Source organism: Vicia villosa, linkage group LG1, assembly GCF_029867415.1.
Source record: "Vicia villosa cultivar HV-30 ecotype Madison, WI linkage group LG1, Vvil1.0, whole genome shotgun sequence".
Taxonomy (NCBI): domain Eukaryota; kingdom Viridiplantae; phylum Streptophyta; class Magnoliopsida; order Fabales; family Fabaceae; genus Vicia; species Vicia villosa.
The window spans coordinates 32,141,662-32,161,066 of NC_081180.1; the positions used below are offsets into that span (position 1 = coordinate 32,141,662).

General features: G+C 34.5%; 2 protein-coding genes across 3 annotated transcripts; one reads left to right on the forward strand and one right to left on the reverse strand.

The window, feature by feature from the left end:
- The first annotated feature begins 7,276 nt into the window (after nt 1-7,276).
- Nucleotides 7,277-10,182, forward strand: LOC131633286 (probable galactinol--sucrose galactosyltransferase 6). 2 transcript variants are annotated; one of them, XM_058904003.1, is made up of 3 exons: nt 7,279-7,491; nt 7,585-7,637; nt 7,725-10,182. In XM_058904003.1, the coding sequence occupies exons 1-3, from the start codon at nt 7,344-7,346 to the stop codon at nt 9,960-9,962; spliced, it is 2,439 nt and encodes an 812-aa protein (XP_058759986.1). In that variant the 5' UTR covers nt 7,279-7,343; the 3' UTR covers nt 9,963-10,182. The 2 variants fall into 2 exon arrangements, with proteins under 2 accessions (XP_058759990.1, XP_058759986.1); XM_058904007.1 differs by lacking the exon at nt 7,585-7,637 and having other exon boundaries at nt 7,277-7,491.
- Nucleotides 10,183-11,059: 877 nt separating this feature from the next.
- LOC131633299 (uncharacterized) lies at nt 11,060-16,425 on the reverse strand. Its single transcript, XM_058904016.1, has 8 exons — nt 16,261-16,425; nt 15,702-15,780; nt 14,356-14,482; nt 13,948-14,061; nt 12,652-12,850; nt 12,494-12,539; nt 12,040-12,115; nt 11,060-11,592 (listed from the first exon to the last, which is right to left on the reverse strand). The coding sequence occupies exons 2-8, from the start codon at nt 15,756-15,758 to the stop codon at nt 11,405-11,407; spliced, it is 807 nt and encodes a 268-aa protein (XP_058759999.1). The 5' UTR covers nt 15,759-15,780; nt 16,261-16,425; the 3' UTR covers nt 11,060-11,404.
- Nucleotides 16,426-19,405: the final 2,980 nt, after the last annotated feature.

A 19,405-nucleotide genomic window follows, 5' to 3' on the forward strand; every position in this document is an offset into this window, starting at 1 on the left:
AACACTACATTTAATCTTGATGAAGTCAAAATATGATGAAAACATGAAAGAGTTGTTAGGAAAAAATCTATAACCATTTAAAAATGATGATGGCGCATAGTTTTTAACTAACCCGAAAATTAAAAAGAAATAAAAAGTTTAGGCAACAAGGAACAACCGTGGCCAAAAGTAAATAAAATAAAAAATAAAAAAGTTTAGGCAACAAGGAAAAACCGTTGCCAAAGTAAATAAAATCGTTATTTACAATATTTCAAACCGGATAACTTGACTGCAAGTTATCCGGTGAAGAAAAATTACAAACTGGATAACTTGACTGCAAGTTATCCGGTGAAGAAAAATTGCAAACCGGAAAACTTGACTGCAAATTATTCGATGAAGAAAAATTAGAAACCGGATAACTTGACTGTGAGTTATCCAATGTACTTTGGTAGGGGTGTGAAATGATAAATATTAAATAATAAAATTATTTTATAAATTAATAGGATAGAATTGGAATATTTTAAAAAATGTAGGGGTAGATGGATAATGGTAGGGGTACGAGGTATAATTTTCATTATATCATTGGGTCGGTTTGGGTAAAATCACGAATTTATGAGTTGGATTGGGTTGGGTAGTGAGTTACCCAATTTTCTCTCTTTCTTACATAATTATTAATGATGTGTGACATTTTTTTTTAATAAATAGTTTAACATATTACTATTATTATTTTTTAAATCAAATGTCTAAATGCACTATAAAATTCATCGTAAACATATTTGCAAAAATCAAAGTTACATTACACTAATACCTAAAATTGCATAAAATTAAAATACTTGTAATTTACACGAATTAACATCAAAATAATAAAAGTGTGACATTCTAAATAAGTTAAAATCATTACTTACAAAATAAAAGGTGTTCAAAAGGTCGAAATTGAAACAACTAAGATCAAAAACATGAAAGTCATCACTATATAATTATAAAAAAAAGCAAAAAATAGCCACTCAATGACCCATTAATTTTGTGGGTTGAGTGTGTATTTACCCACAATCTAATTATTTTGAATGAATTTTCATTTTTGAAAATCATATTTATCCAATAACCCGATCCAATCCACTTTTTTAAATCGGTTTAGGTGAGTTTTAATGAGTTTATCGAAACCATGTACACCTCCTAAGTTTAGCTATGTTGTGACAAATTAGCCACAAAGATGCTATGGGTATATTTGAATAAGTTATCTTCCAATTTTCAGCATGGCATTCTGACATCCATTGAATTGTTTCAATTTGATTGAACGTATTTTGATCACCTAGGCTCAAAGTCTTATCCTCTCCCACATGCCTAAACCATTTCCTCCAATAATTTAATTCCTTGAAATTTAAATCCAACAAAGAAATAAAAAATCTATTATCCAATCCGTTTGATACAAGTCTAAAACGACTATCAATCAATCTCGAACTTTATACCCAATTGGCCAACTAGATGGACCACATTCATACTCCCATCTCATGTCATTCCCAAGATTTTTCCTACTTGTCTCTGCAAAATCGTGTACAAGTCCCAACTCACTTCATAATACAGTACACTTTTTAATATTGGTGTTGTGCCGTACATCCCATACAATTAGGGTCAGGGATATCAATTGGCAGACATTGGACTACTTGTATAACATATGTTCTCATATTTTCAGTTTAAAATTTTTTTCATATCCGAATTCATATCGACGGGGTAGCAATGTATGTATCCGTATCCGTATTTCATAGGTATTTAAATATTCATATATATATATATATATATATATATATATATATATATATATATATATATATATATATATATATATATATATATATATATATATATATATATATATATATATATATATATATATATATATATATATATATATATATATATATATATATATATATATATATATATATATATTTATTTATTTATTTATTTGCATTTCTAATAAAAAATATATCAATTTATTTATTGTGTCATTTAAAGTTTTTAACCACATTAAAAAAAATTCAAGATGATATTGTTGAGTTAAAAATAAACAAACATTTATATTAAAATGCGTACAAATTTAATAGTGATATATTTTATAAAATTGATTAAATAACATGTATAAAAAATAAAAAATAAATACATATAAATATATATTGTGCTAAAATGGGACGAGGTGGACAATAAGGTACCCGTACCCGCGCCTACACTCGCGTCTGTGTCCGTATTCGTATCCATTTTGCGGGTTTTTACCCTATCCGTTGTAAGTAATTTTTGCGGGTGTCCACTAGGGATGAGTTCAATTGCCATCCTACATACAACCCAACCCATGTAATAATTATACATTTTATATAAACTCTAAAATATTGCGAATTTTAAAATTATTTCATTAGATTGATTCTTTTATTTTTGTAAAAAAAGGATTTTAATCTTTTATCTGCATATTTTTTTTTTTTTTTAAAGTTTCGGGTTTTAATCTTTGGATTAACTGCATGACATGATTTTACGCCTTAGACAATAAGGTAGAAGAAGTTTGACATTTTTTTTAATAAACTTTATGTTATAAGCCATTTATAAATCAATCACACAATAAACTATACACATTTGTCATTAAATAATAAGATCAAATATTCAAACAAAAATGTTACTAACCATACACTAGTGTTTATAAAATATGACGAACCATAATACAAAATGTCAAAATGTTATTATCAAAATACAGAGTAAAAGCGAACTATTGTTACATGTGACGCCCCTGTTCCTCCTCTCCCCAGTACTGTAATGCATGTCGTGCCCCTACTAAGATGACATGTGTTATTTCTCTATAATTTGAATTAACATTATGGTAAAACTAATATAGTAGCAATTAGTTAAATAGGATATATAACTTGTAAGAGAAAACAAGTGGAAGTTCTATTTGACAAAGAAACATGTTCAGTTGATTTGTTTCAACATCTGGGCAACATGTCGAAGAAGATGTCCTATGCAAGCCATTCGACATCGCGCCTGAATCGGAACTGCTGTTGATTGAATTCGACTCAGCAATTAACAGGAATGCAAAAGATTACTAACCAATATTATGCAATCATAGGTGGCGCATGAAAGATCTGGAAGAATCAAATCAGAATATGTTTGAATGAAGACTTTCTTATTTTGGAGATTTATTAGGAAGATTTGATTGAAGACCTATTTTGTAGGAGAATCTTTTGGAGATTTGTAACAACTAATGAAGCTGTGATTAGAATCCCAAGTCCACTTGGGAATAAGTTATAAATAGAAGCTTTGTAACCTAGGTTTAGTAGTCAACCAATATGTAAAATTATTAGGGTTGTGTTGGTAGGTGAAACCACCCGGTTTGTGGGAAAGTCCCTTTGTTCTCACTCAAAAGCCTTTAGGTAATGAGTTGAGTATTCTTCTTGGAAGAAGCTTTTAAGCAACTCCAAGATGGTGTTCTTAGTTTAGAGTCAAGGCTGAGTATGGAGGAACGTGCGGCTTCCTGCCCGACATAGAAGTGTGTCTCCTCATCATGGAAGTGTGTATTCTATTATGTGGATACATGATTGTGGAAATTAGGCCGTTGGTACAACTCATGGGACTGGAAACTGTACAACATCACTGAGGTGATTTGAAGTGGGATGGAGATATTCCATATCTAGGGAGGACCTAGGTAGAGATTACATTGGGTAGGGATTAAGTGGGAAGTTGTAAACCGAAGGTTGTTTAGCTTCAAATTGATACTACTGATAATGGATCTCATTCCTGGCTTGGTATGCCCCCAGAGTAGGAGAGTTGCTTTGAACTGGGTGAACAATTTTGTGTGTTTTTATCTTTTCAGTACTGTTATTTTCTTGCATGTGCTATTAATGTCAGATAAGATGTCTCAACATCCTTATAGGACATTTGAGTCTGCTGCACCAGAATTTCAACATGTACAGTGGTCATATAAGGAGTGTCTTCCTTAATCTCGCCCCTAGCTATGGTCTTGTTCTTTCTCTCAATAGCCATAATACATTGACATATCAACAACACATCAACAACTTGATCTACCCTTGCCAGCTCATCTTTTAAGATCTTCTGATGAGCTGACCTCGGGGAATCTCCCTCTACATCTTGAGCCATGTAAGGATATTACACTCTATAAACCAATTGAATTGACTACAAATCTCCTAATGTATCATACCTATAAACTATTTAATAATGCATGCATGTCAAATTATAAAAGGTAAGGGAATGAGTTAATTACCAAATGTTTGCTTTGTTTGTTCTTGGATTGACTTTAGTGTAATGAAGTAGAACTTCAGAGACATGCTAAGATTCAATGCAACGGAGTAGAAGTTTTAAGAAAGCTTGACAAATGCTGGAAGAAGGGTATGTTTACGAGCTCTGATTTGCTTTGTTTGGTGAAAAGAAAAAGGGATTGGAAAGAGAAAGGTCTGGGTGCGAATAATTAAACAGAAGCGTCCGAATTCCAATCTCTGTAGTAATTTTAAATATTGAAATCCACTTTTTTAAATGTGTGTTTGCGTGGTTCTAAGATTGAGCATATGTGTGGTGTGTTGAGGCGTGTTCAGAGTTCAATATCGGTAACTTACTAATTAATATTTTTTAACACTTACTTTGGCGTGTTCTAGTTTTCTAGAGAGAGTTGTTGTATATTTAGTGCGTCTGAGAATATTTTTGGAATTTTTTTAAAGAGAGTGAATAAGATATTAAGTGTATTGAACAATACTTTTATGTTTAAAAAAAGGAGATGCTCTTTCCACCCTTAAGTACATATCCCACACCCTCAAAAATTTGAAAATGTACTTTAAGCGTATGGAGATGAACCTCCGGGCGCACCCAAATCACACCAAAAGGCGCTATTATGAGATCCACCATAAATTTATCAAAATATGGCCCAGAGATGCATATCCGTATGCTATTTAGATGTGTCCGGAGATGTATATCCAAAATATTCCATGAAAGTTATTAGAAGCTTGTTAATTGCAAATGGAATTATTTCAAAGACGCATCTCCGAAAACCCCTCAAAATCATATCAGAGCAGCATCATTATCCAAACATTGCAATTTTTTGAGGCCAACTTATAATAAAGTAAAATCAAAGTAAAATGAATTTATATTAAAGTTAAATGAAAGTAAAAAGTCACACATTAATAAAAAGTCAAGACTGGACATAACATTTGTCTGAAAAAGATACATCCAAACATAAACTAACTACTAGACATGTCTAACCCCTGTCTCCTCATCTGTTTGTGCTGCATGGCATTCCGTAACTCGACAACGATGTTCTCCACGAGGGCAAACTAGGCACTGCCAACCTAAAATAGTCATGATTATACCTGCTCTACCCATCTCCACAACACGCCGACAAACGACAATCACACTCTCGATGTGGTCATCCTGAGCCTCAAGTACCTATTCGTTTTCTTAACTAGGTGGTCTTCCAAGAACGTCTAATATCATGATAGGGTTTTATACCCTATAGAACCATGTCAAGTAGCCACAGGCATGAGCTCACTAAAAAGGAGCTTGCACAGGCAATACTCCTCTAATACCAAGTAACTATTGAAATTATCCAGTCTCGCACCAAGATCTCTGCGGCGGACGCCAAAAGGAGAGAACTTATAGGGATGTCTCGGAATAATTTGCAAGTAGCCAAATTGGCGCATCGGTTGCTCGGGTATATAAGGATATATAAGAGATGACTCACTTGCAAACCACCCAGAGTATAAGGAAATGACTTCAAACAGACGTGTCAGGCCGTGACCCTCATATGGGCAGAATCAAACGCCATCTAATAACATACAATTGAGAAAGACTTTAAATGGTTCGACCTCACTATTCCCCCATATGGTCCTCGGGGTTGCGAAGTATATTCCCTTTTAAACGAGTTACCAGCAACTCGTGCGTGGTCCTCGTTGCAGCCCTTTCACGTTGTACTTACGTAGTTTGGGAATTACACCTGAGCCTAATTCGACTAGTGTTGTTTTTAGCCATTGCATCTGCATTAGAAACAAAGACAAATATAAACAACATGTCAAGAGAAATTCACAAATTTAACAAAATCAACCAATTTTTTGCCTGAGCCCAATCTGGAGATATATCTCCGAAAATAATGCAGAGCAAATTCGGAGATGCATCTACGGACAAACCTGCGATTGTCTCCCATGACAGAAACGCCATTTCTGCCCTACCAGTCCAAAAAACCTCAATGCATGTTCTTCTAGCCTACCAATTTCCTTTACGCTACTATCTAACGTACCTAAAACAACTAATGTAGCTTAAACGACTAACTACAAATCAAAACATAAAAGTAAATAATTTTTTTATAAAACTTACTAAATCAAATTGATGAAAAGTAAAAAATTGAATGTTTGAGATACTGAAAAAGAGTTGAAAGAACTCCAATGGTATAAGCGTGAAAGAATGGATGAGAAGCTTGAATGAATGGATGAAAAGTCTGAATGTTACAGAGCTCAAATAATTTATTTTAAAATTTTTTTAAAAAATGAATGAGGAAAAAAAAACGTCTGGAGATGCATCTCCGAACTACACAATTATTTGAATAAATGGTGTTTATGAAAATATATCTTCAGACACACTTTTAACGCATACAAATATGCATCTCCCGATTAAATTTTGATATAATAGAAATATGTCTTTAATTTAATATAAAAAATAACTAAAATAGACATCCAAAAATGCATCTTGGAGCTAGAGACCGTCTACATTTTTTTATAGTAGTGTGGGATAACACTTAAATATGAAAAGAGCAACCCAAAAAAAAACTAGTGGGTCATTTCTAATCATAACAACATTCGTGGCATAAGGTATGGGCCCAATGTCGTGTTCAAACCCCAATTATTTTTCCAAAAATTTCAACAAGCCACGGAATTATCCTCCTGAGTCCTGATTAACCATTAATTAAATATTTAAATTCAATCTCAATAGCTTATACGGAACAGTATACACTACTTAATACTTATTACTTAACCCTAACCAAAATAAGTAACGCGGTTATGTATTTAAGCTTCGCAAACCAAACTCGTAATATACGGTATTTCCTCTGCAGATACACGTATACAACCGTCAACAAAAAAAACCATTTATATCCAATGAAGATTATTCATGTGTCCATTACTGTAACATCTTCAACTATGACACATTTTCCCAATCCGTATACTACATGATAAAGTATCCAAGTTGAACTTAATTTACGTGGATCCAACGTGGCAATAGATCAACTTGGACCAAAAGCAATAAATTACTAATATTTATCTATTCATTTAATAACTTTCAACGTTGAAATCAGAGTCTGATTCTGATAGTTCTTGTCACTAAGAAGGAACATGTTAACAATGGTGTTTAATTCATGCTATACTCTTCGTTCCTCAATTCCTATAAATACCAAACTTCCATTTCTTTCCCTACATCAACGCATTCACAATTATCCAAAGATATTATATCTCAAAAACAAAAATCAGCTCTCGTTTTCTGGTACACACCCCTCTTTTCTTCACTCTTCTCAATCTTAACCTAATTTTTCTTTCATTTTGCATTTTATTCATCAATTCCTTGTTCATGTTTCAGAATTTACAAAACACTATTCAACTCCTACATTTCCATTAGTTTCTTTTTTTAAGGTACTATAGATATATTTCATCACAATTTCATCCTTTATTTTATTTTTTTGATTTTTAACTAATTTAGAAATTTGTTATTGGTTGCAGAAAAGAGAGGTTGAGTTTGAAGAAATGACGATCAAAGCAGCGGTTAGGGTTTCCGACGGGAAACTGATGGTGAAGAATCGGACAATTCTTACCGGAGTGTCTGACAACGTGACGGAGACATCGGCGGAGAGAACTGGACCGGTGGACGGAGTATTTTTAGGAGTGGAGACGGAGAAAGAAGAAAGCCGCCACGTGGTTTCTCTCGGAAAGTTAACGGACGTTAGATTCATGGCGTGTTTCCGTTTCAAGTTATGGTGGATGGCACAGAAAATGGGAGATAAAGGAAGCGAAATACCGTTAGAAACTCAGTTTTTATTGGTTGAAACAAAAACTGGGTCCCACCTTGATTCTGATATTATCTATACTATTTTTCTTCCTCTTATTGAAGGATCATTCAGAGCGTGTCTTCAAGGAAACGCTTTGAATGATAATCTTGAACTCTGTTTAGAAAGCGGTGACGTAGGCACCAAAACGTCGTCGTTTTCTCATGCTCTGTTCGTCAGCGCCGGTAACGATCCGTTTGCCACAATTCACAATGCTTTTGCGGCGGTTAGGAAACATCTCAACACTTTCCGGCTCCGTGACGAGAAGAAACTCCCCGGGATTGTTGATTACTTCGGGTGGTGTACGTGGGATGCGTTTTACCAGGATGTTACACAGGAAGGTGTGGAGGATGGTTTACGGTCGCTCGTCGCCGGCGGAACGCCGCCGAAGTTTGTTATTATTGACGACGGATGGCAGTCGGTTGCCGGTGATGGTGATGATTCTTCATTATTGCAGAGGCTTACTGGGATAAAAGAAAACGCTAAATTTCAAAATAAAGAGGATCCAGAATTAGGGATTAAGAGCATTGTGAACATTGCGAAGGAAAAGCATGGTGTGAAATTCGTTTACGTTTGGCATGCTATAACGGGTTACTGGGGAGGGGTTCGACCGGGTTTCGAAATGGAAGAGTATGGTTCAGTGATGAGTTATCCTGAAGTTTCAAAGGGAGTTAGAGAGAATGAACCTACGTGGAAAACCGATCCATTAGCGGTTCAGGGTTTGGGTTTAGTGAACCCAAAGAAGGTTTTCAGCTTCTACAATAACTTACACAAGTATCTTTCCTGGGCCGGTATTGACGGTGTTAAAGTTGATGTGCAGTGTGTTTTGGAGACATTAGGTGCGGGCTTGGGTGGTAGAGTTGAAATTACCAAACAGTACCATCAGGCTTTGGATGCTTCTATTTCTAGAAACTTCCCGGATAACGGTTGCATCGCGTGCATGAGCCACAATACTGATGCGTTGTATTGTTCGAAACAAACCGCTGTTGTTCGAGCTTCCGATGATTTCTATCCGCGTGATCCGGTTTCGCATACTATCCACATTGCTTCTGTTGCATACAATAGTGTTTTCCTTGGAGAGATTATGCAGCCGGATTGGGATATGTTTCACTCGCTTCATCCCGCGGCGGAGTATCATGCTTCGGCCCGGGCTATAAGTGGCGGGCCTGTTTATGTTAGTGATAAGCCTGGGAATCATGACTATGATTTGTTGAAGAAGATGGTGTTGCCTGATGGGTCGGTGTTACGGGCACGTTTACCTGGACGGCCTACTGTGGATTGTTTGTTTAATGATCCGGCACGCGATGGGGCGAGTTTGCTTAAGATATGGAACATGAATGCTTATGGTGGGGTGCTTGGAGTGTATAACTGTCAAGGTGCTGCTTGGAGTGATACTGAGAAGAAGAATGCTTTTCACCAAAGGGATTCTGCTGCTATTACCGGCTATATTAGAGGACGCGATGTTCACCTCATATCGGAGGCCGTTGCTGGAGACGGTGATTGGAATGGTGATTGTGCCTTTTATGCTCACCATTCCGGTGAGCTTGTGATTCTTCCTCATAATGTTGCTATGCCTTTGACACTCAAGGTGTTGGAACATGAGGTGTTTGCTGTTGCACCTATTAAGGTTTTAGGGGGTGGTGATGGACACAGGTTTGCTCCTATTGGGCTAGTGAACATGTTCAATGCTGGTGGAGCTGTTGAGAGGCTTGTTTACGAGGATGGCGTTGTTCGTTTGGAGGTTAAAGGGTGTGGCAAGTTTGGTGCTTACTCTTCGGTTAGACCAACTAGGTGTTTGTTAAAAGACAATGTTGTAGATTTCGAGTATGATAATGATTCTGCATTGCTGAGTTTCGCTATAGATTATTTACCACAAGAGGGACAGAGTGTTCACCACATTCAGATTGAGTTATGAGTTAGTTAATTGTCTTGTTAGTTATTTTAAAATAGCTTTATGCTAAATAGTGCTTGTGTCTTTTGTTGTATACGAAGAGATTATGAGGGGAGGATTTTCATTAGTTTAATTTCCCACATTTCACATCCATTGTTTGTACTAGCTGTGATTTATTATTGTCAATTGTGTATCATTATTGGTGAACCCTCATTTAATGAAATTCCACAAGAGATGATTAGTATTTTTTGTTTTGTTTTGTTTGAAGTTAATAAGTGCTTTCACTGCAACGGTGTTTATTCTTACAGTAAACAAGATACTAAATTTGACTGATCCAAGTTTGCAACTCTATTATATATATTCATTCATTCACAAAAGGTATGAAGTATTTTCTACCTCCAAATATCAAGAATTCAAATGGACTATGTATATCATGTGAAACTGCATGAAATACATGTTTGGCTCTCTGAAAAATTAAGCACAAATTAATGGAAGCCTATATTGTTTTCCAACTAATCAAATTGCACTTGGGTTATCTCGTGTAGGAACTCCTGGAACCAACTTCTTAGATTTCAGTTGACTTAAGCTTATAGAACTTAAGGTCCATACATCATAAAATTGGAGTCATTCCATGAGCATAATTGGATTTGAGTCTAAGTCATCTTTGTACTATGTTTTCTTCTTGCCATCTAAGATTGGCATGTTTGCTAGGAATCTATATTTTTCCAGCCATGACTTGATTCACTAAAATCTTTTGATCTTGGATGAGTATAGTATTTTACTTACTTTCTTCCCTTAGGTCAGAACATATGCTCTAATTACTTTTGTTAGAAGAATTGAGAGATAAGTAATTGATAAAAGTGATTTTACATTAACTGTGTGATACAACATAATGATTTTACATTAACAGTTAATTATAGGCTTATTTCAATTAGTTGGAGAGAGCTAGAGGTAGAAAGATAGAACTAGATATCTCTGTTTCCTTATTCTAACATACTACTTTAACTAATTAACAGTCAATTTGTTTCCTTATTCAAAGTGATCTTTGCAAACATTCACCATAAATAAATAAATTAAAAAAACTCATAATTGTGAAAAAGACTTGATGTACACTGCAAATCAAGGAAAACACAATAGAAGCTCCATTGGAAGAGTTCAAATGTAACGAGGTTGCAACGAATGGCACGTTTAATAAGAGCCAAATAAGAGTATTTTTTTACCCTGCTATAAAATCACGGCTTCCTCTTCGATTTCATGTGAGATATTTACAAAAAAAAAACTTGTGCTAAGCATTCAAATGTGATATTTTACTATACCTATATCTTCTAAGAAAAATGCATGCTTCTTTGAAATGATATACAATTTAAAGCAGGCTTAGTAATATTATGAAACTCCCTATAAGCTAGAAATTATGGCTCAGATGTTAGTCTTCAGTTTTCATTATGCTCATCATCATCATCTGAAAACTACTCTAGAAGAAGAACTTGCTCCAGCTCCTCAACAAATCCATCATCCTCCTCCAATCCTGTTTGTTTATAAAATGTTTGTTTCTGGACGTTCCAATCATCAGCAACCTTCTCCACAACATCTCCTATCAATTCCTTATCTTCTGATATGTGTTTTATGTTTTCGACATCCAATATACCGCTTGCTTCTGTAAGAGATTAAGACGGAGACATTGTCATTTGTTAAAGAGAAAAAAATAGCATCAACTCAAAAATAGCATAAACATAAGTTGTCATTCTTCAAACAAAAAAGACATTCTTTCAATAACATTAGGTAGGTAGCTTTTTTTCTTACATTGTTATCTAGGTTCAGATTAGTTTAGCAAGTAAAAAAAAAACATTAGTTTAGATCTGAACAAGTGACGAAAAACATTCATTTGTAGCAAATGTCTAGCATGAATTTACAGGTCTTTATATAAAGCAGTTCCATAGGGAGAAGGCAGAAAGAAAAGAAAAAAAAATTATTGTAAGTGTTTGGTTTCGGATGACAGGGAAAACACAAAGACTTGGCTTCACACAAAAAAATACACTTCCAAGATATGGAAAATGTTCCTTTCTTAAGCACCTGTGATATAGAGTACAAAAGGAACAAATACCTTTAATTGCTACATTCTTGGCCTCAGCATATTCAGCTGACATTTCCTTCAGCAAATTGAGGTCTACTTCCATTCCCTGGTGTGGAAAGGAGAAAGGAAATTATGTGAAAATAAATCAAACTAATATAAATACAGTTTATAGTATGAGATGAATGATGTACATTTACAGACATACTGATTACTTTCTTAAACTCATCAAGTTCTGTTACCAACAAATAAATTTTTACCCACCCTCAACGATCAAGCTCTCATGATCAGTTCTTATTGAATAGCGATCAATTAAGTTGTGTATCTAAACGCTCACATAAATGGTAATACAGATTATGGACTATTATTTTTGTCCCCTCTTAGTAGGAAAAAGCTTGATTGTTGTTGTCGTCTCCTAATGTTAACCATGTGTGAAAAAGATTAACAATTAAATCATTGTGCAAGTCAAAAAGCAACGGAAAATTACAAGGTCCATGCGAACATATGTTTCAATTGGCGTGCTATCGAACAACCTGTCATACACAGGGAACACATTCAAACAAATAAGTTGTTTGGTTAAAACACTGTCAGGAATGATAACACACAAGGAAGTATACTGAACATAAGTTCAATATGGTGATTTACTTTTTGTATGCAACTTGAATACGAGCCTTCTGTACATTTTGGAGTTGATTTACTGTTTCTGTGACAGAACTTTCTACCAAGTCCACAGCACCAAAGAGGAACGTGTTTCTTTCCAGCATTCTTTTGACTAAAGCAGGCACCACACTAATATCATTTGCCTTTGCATCAACAACAAGAGTTCGGAGATTCTTTAACTCTCCTGTAGAAACACACAAATTTGAGTCTTGAAACACAAAATCGTCTCCTTCTCATAAAACCACGTCGTCTTCATGTTATGACACATTCAAAATTTTCATTCATATTAAATTAATTATCATTAATTTCAAGTTAACTAATTATCAACAACAACAACAACCAAACCTTTTCCCACTAAGTGAGATCGGCTACATAGATCAAACTACGCCCTAATGTTCTATAAAAAACCATGTTTCTATTCAACTCATTTATCTCGAGATCTCTAAATGAAATTTTACCCTACTTAATGTTTACATTTCATAAAATTGCCTGTGTATTACTCATACTCCCTAGTTAAAAATGAAGGAATGTTTTAGTAATAACCACTCTCATTCCCATTTCATTAGGGACACTGAAACAATGAAGTGTGACTCATTGGGGACATTGAATAACATATTAAAAAATAAGAAAGATAAAGATTTCTTGTGTCACCGTGGTAGTGCCTATCATATAAAAAAGGCAGTATCTACCCTACCAAGTGCATGTGCAGTGTCAAAAAATATGAATAACAATGAAGATGTTTCACTAAAATAAAATTCCATTGGACACCCATATTCGAAAGCATTATCAGCACACGTTAACAATGTCTTCACTTAACAATGAAGTTCTTGAGAGAAAAATTTGGGCCCGTCATTAAAGCACAACAACGTTGCAATATGAATATTGAATGTTCTTGATTGGAATGGCCAGACTCAGTATGATGAACAGAACTTTTGAAGGAAGTTAACATGATGCAAAAGCAGGTATATGCCGTTCTACCATCCTAAGTATAAAAAGTAGACTAAATGCATAAATGCAGGCATATTTTAGTTTTACAGAACATGATTATTCAAATACTAAATCACAAATTAAATTGGCGAACCTATGAAACCACAAACAGAAAATAGAAAGATACATGTTTAGCTTAATAAAGCTCAATTGAGTCAATATAAAACCCTAATTAAAGATTATGTTATGAGCAAATCAAATAATATATTTCTTCCAACAAGCACAAATGCATAGGAATTCAGAAACTACAGTCACAGCTAAATGTGATTATGATTTAAGTAAAAATTGGCATACCAAGGGATATGTAGACCTTAAAAGGGGGTTTGAATGGTTGAGTCTCGTAAAGACAATAGAGGCAATAAAGGCCACCCAATCTCTGTGATAAAGAACCAGTGCTAACCATGTAACCTGCATAACAATATAAAGGAGTTTCTACATTGAAATAATAGATAAGGCCAAAATTAGCACCTCTACAATATGACAAAGTTATTGAATACTGTGGAATTTTCACCAATACATGGTGATGTTTAATTATGTTTGCTTCAATGCCTTCTACTTATAGAGATACTTTTCAGCGCAAAATAAAGCAATTCAACACCCAAATTACACGGAAAAAATCAGAACTCAAAGTTGCATTACTATTTCAAGATATAAACATAGTTAAGTAAAGATCAGAACTGCGTATCCCAGGGAAACATGTACCTATACAATGAGCATATAGAGACTGCATAAAGAAGGCCAAGTTGGTAGAAGGACTAGCATCATAAATGTAGGAAAACTTCTTAGAAATCCATACTCTCTTCATATCAGCCAAAGTTTTTGACTCATCCTGTTATTCACCAAAATTGAACAGTAAAAACTGATTGTTACTAATCAAATACTAGGAAACAAGTAGGACTAGTAGAAAAATGGATTTGAATCAAACAAAAACAAATTAGAACACACCTAAAAAAAATACTAGGAAATAAGTTCTTGAACCAAACTGGTTTAGTTTCAAATTTTGATTCAGCTAACCAGTTTTTTAAAATAACTTCACTAAATCAATCAAACCAGTCTCCTTTCAAACTTTAAAGATCAAAACCTACTCTCACAAGCCCTAATCTTCTTTCACACTTTCAAATCCCATCACCGTTCCCTTTACGTTCGGAGAAAGAGAGTACAGAAGGAGAAGGTATCACCTCTCGTATACTATATGTGATGACTTTATAAGTTCATGGTAACGAGAAGTGGTTTTCTAAAAACATTACTATACTAATAAGTACGTCGGGAGGGAACAAGGGCTCGGCTGGCACACGAAGACACTGTGACAATGGTATTCAAGGAATGAATTTCATGGCCCTTCTGATTGTAATATTTGAAATTTAAATTTTTCTCATAACACTTTACCAGTAGTATTCTTATTTTGAGCTATTTCGAGAGATTAAAGTGTGATGCTCTAAATAGCAAATGAGCATTCATAGAATTTCAATGCAAATTTTAAATTTTTTAAATGGATTTTTAATTTCAAATAAATCAGTTAATAGTTTTGATTGTTGTTGTTATAGAACCCAAGAATGAGTTAGTTACTAATACTTCCTAGTAGGTAACCCAAATCATGTTACATTTTGGTTTCATTCAGTAATTATGATATTCTGTTTACTTTAGAGGCTTATTTTTATGCTTCTTTGTCAGCATTTTTTAGTTCACAGGGAGATGGGCCTTTTTTTCAATATAAGAAACCAATCAGGGATATAAATATTTTGGATATATATCATCACAAATATTACAATCAGGGAATTTTGGTTATCTACAACTACAAGCACACCCTTGCAAGACACAGACAACATGGGAATAAAGAAATGCTCAGATAGAGTGCCTAAAGCTTTTACACATCTCAGTTTGTCTGACTATATATTTTACAATTGATATAATCAGTTCTAAAGTAATATTAGTTTTGAACCAAAAACAATGAACCATGTCCACCTCTAGGAACAAGCCCGTTGAATTAACAAAGAAACCAGCACAATGATGAAAACAATGATGATATAGATATATTATTAAAACAATACCTGTGAGAATTGAGCGATAAGTTCATCAATGTCCTGCTTGAATTTATCAATATTCATAGTAGAGAACCCTGATTTGCACCTGATAAAATATGAACTAGCAAGTGGTCAAACAAGATCAAAACTTACATCGTCAAAAAATACAAACTACATATATAAACCTTCAAAAGCAACAATAAGTATTAAAACAATATATAAGACCTAACAATTCTTTATTATGTGGCTACAACTACACCATTAGCTCATAAAACAAAGTGTTGGTCACAAAATCACAATTCAGAGCAAAGGAATATAGAAAAAGAGGTGCGTCATAACTGAAACAAAAGAATGACACTTGTAAAAGGTTGAATTTAATCAAACAGTTTGTGTGCAACACAAGACCGGTAACTTTTCACAATCTCTACTCACAATTCTAGATAAAAGAACAACTACGCTTACAAATAACAACAAAAATGCACAAAATACAAACCAAATTTTAATTGGAAACATATTGCAGCAAAAGCATTGCATACTACGGGTTTTACTTCTCTTATTATTCACACACAGTGAAAATTCAATTTACCAGTTTCCTGAGAAATTTGCGAAAATTCAGTGAGAAGAGGGTAGGGAATATGGGGAAGAGGAGTTAAACGTTTGTGTCGCCATCACCGGTGCCGTTAACTACTGCGTATCGAGTCTATCGACCCACCAGTTGTATTTGGTTAAGTTTTTGTTCTCACGTTAAAAGTTAAAACTGAGTTTTTTTATACTTAACAATTTCGATATTATTTTATCTCCTTCTAACAATGATGTGAATACATGACACCAACTCAACAATAATTAACTTATTATTATTTAATTTTGGGTATAATATAAACTATTACATTTAATATGAAAAAAAAATTTTATTTTACAAAACATTTTACTCTTATTTTATCATCTATGTAAATATTTGTGCTCAACCTAAGAGCACTTAAATGAGATGATAAGAAATTTCTGTTTAATCATAGGTCATGAGTTTGAATTCTGTCCCGGACACAGAGCTGTGTTGATGTTTCTTGAGGGAGAATTTTTTTGTCCATTGTGGTTATTCTCGTCTCATTGAATTAATCTCTACAGCAGCGCGCAGAGGATCCCGATTTTTATCGAAAAAATATTCATGTTCATTGTCTTCAACTAAACCTTATATTAGCAATTAACGACCAACAATTAATCGTCAATGTCATTCAACTCTCCCTATAGCCTTAGTTTGTCGTACTTCCTCTTCATCTCAATTTCATGTCTCACTATTCGAGTTCTACATGTGAGCTGGATCTCACTACTAGAGCTCTATGTGGGAGTTGGAGAGCAGGATGAAAGAGTCTTATCCGAAATTTTTTTTGTCAGGTAATTTTCGAGGGAGAAAATTCTTTTAAGAGGAGGAGAGTTGTAACATCTCAACTTTAATTTATCATTTTTACTAATTATTTGATTTAACTGAGTGATTATATGTGTCTTTCTTAATTAGTGTTATTATTTAAATTATTCTAGTTTATTGAATGTTTTTGGTGTTTTATGAAAATAGGAGTATTTTGATAATAATACAATTATAAAAAATATTTTATAGTGGAGAAAGAAATAGAATTATTTAATTTATTAGAAATAATTAAATATTTTGATTACTTAGAGATAATTAGAGAAATTAAATAAATAAATAAATATAAAATAAATATTTTATAATTTTAATTGTAGAATAGATTTTTGTTAAATAAATATTGGAAGAATCTTCGTTGAATAAAATATTTTTAAAAATCAAATACTTGGGCTAGAAAAGTGTGAGTATCATTGAGACTTTTAGATATACATATATAGTTAACGTGATGGATTTGGGAAGCTACGTGAAAAGTTGGAAATTTGGGAAAATAGACGGATCTGAATTGGAAAGAGAGCGGAGTTTGGAGCGATCGTGAGAAAAAGGAAAGAGTTTCATAAACCTTTAACTTCGAGGTAAGGGAGAATTTCTTTTCTCATGGGTGACTATAGGTGACTATAGTCAGTCAGAATAGTGAGGGGGTCATTACTCTCCTATCTCTGCCATTTTATTCTATGTGATTTTTGTTCATATTTGTGACCAAAAGGGTTTCACCAAAACCGCTGAGGTCACCAATTGATAGATTATTTGTATCTTGTTGTTATGATGAAATATATGTATGAATCTGTAAATGTTGTGTTATGCCCTTTTGGGATTTTTGTGATGATTGAATTATTTATGTGAAATGTTTTGAATTTTGATCGATCCCATTTGGTATGTTTTCCTAAATATCGTAAAATGTCAGAATATTCAAAAATTTAGAAAACTGGAACCTTAATCGTAAAATTAAGAAATAGGGCAAAAAATAGAAATCAGGATTTTGGGGGTAAGGGAGTCCGCGCGGCGTAGCTACGTCGGTCGGCGGCAGATGCGATTACGGAAGAAGGCTAGGAGTCATGCCGAAAGGCTGTGGCTGGGGAACGCGACGCGATTGACAGGCGTTGTGGTAGGCCGTTTCCGTGCATCGTGTTTTTGTGCGGTGGCGACAAGCCACGATGCGGTGGCAGAAGCTGCAGTCAACGGCGAAGCTCGAGCGATGCAATACCGCGAGGGCGCAAGGTTCAACATCCGAGCCCGATAAGGACATGGAGTGGTTGTCAATGCATGAGGTATGCCAATGAGACACCCCTGGCAGCTTCTAGGAAAAAATTGAATTAACATCCGAATAAGAGGGATCCCGAGGCTCTGCAGGTTTGAGATTGCATGGGTGAAGGAAGGCTTATAAGAGTTAATTGATACTACATATACCAATAAGATACATCTTCACTTCAGTAGCCTAACAGATAAGAACACCATAGTTAAGTATGTTTGACTTGGAGTAATATTTGAATGAGTGACTTTTTGGGAAATTTCTCGAAAAGCGTGTGAGTGGGGGGACAAAGCATGCTGAAAAGACACATGTTGGTTTGTGGGATCAATCAATAATCTTGAAAGCAGTTTGGGGCATTACAAATAATATAAGAGTTTAACCTCTCCCAGTACGTTGTGGTTTGGGGACAAACCAAGCGGAAGCTAGTGGACATGTAACACCCGAGGCCGACGAGGGCAGAGAATGATTGTTAGTGCATGAGGCATGGCAATGAGACACTAATGGCAACTTCTAGATGAAAAACCGAATTCACATCCAAATGAGAGGGATCATGAGGCTATGTAGTATAAGACTGCATGTTTAAAGGAAATCTTATAAGGATTAATCAGTACTACCTATACCAACAAGATGCATCTTCTTTTCGGTAGTCTAACAGATAAGAACTCCATAGTTAAGCGTGCTTGAATTGGAATAATATTTAGATGAGTGAACTTTTAGGAAGTTTCTCGAAAATCGTGCGAGTGAGAACAAAACATGCTGAAAAGACACGTGTTGGTTTGTGGAGTCAGTCAGTAATCTTGAAAGCAATCTGAGGTGTTACAAGAGGTGTGGGTCAGCGCTAAGGAGAGTTCCACAGAGGGTCGTTCGTAGAATGGCAGAGCGGCGATGACGATGGTGTTGGTCTAGGGGGCGGCGATTTGGTGTTCTCGAGTTCGATGGACAGTTTGACAAATTTCAAGCAATTTTGGATGTGAATGGCTTTTATTGGCCCTTTTGATAATTTTAAGGAAATTATTATTTTAGAGTTAATTTGAATATTTTAAAGTCAAACTTCCAGCCCTCAATAGT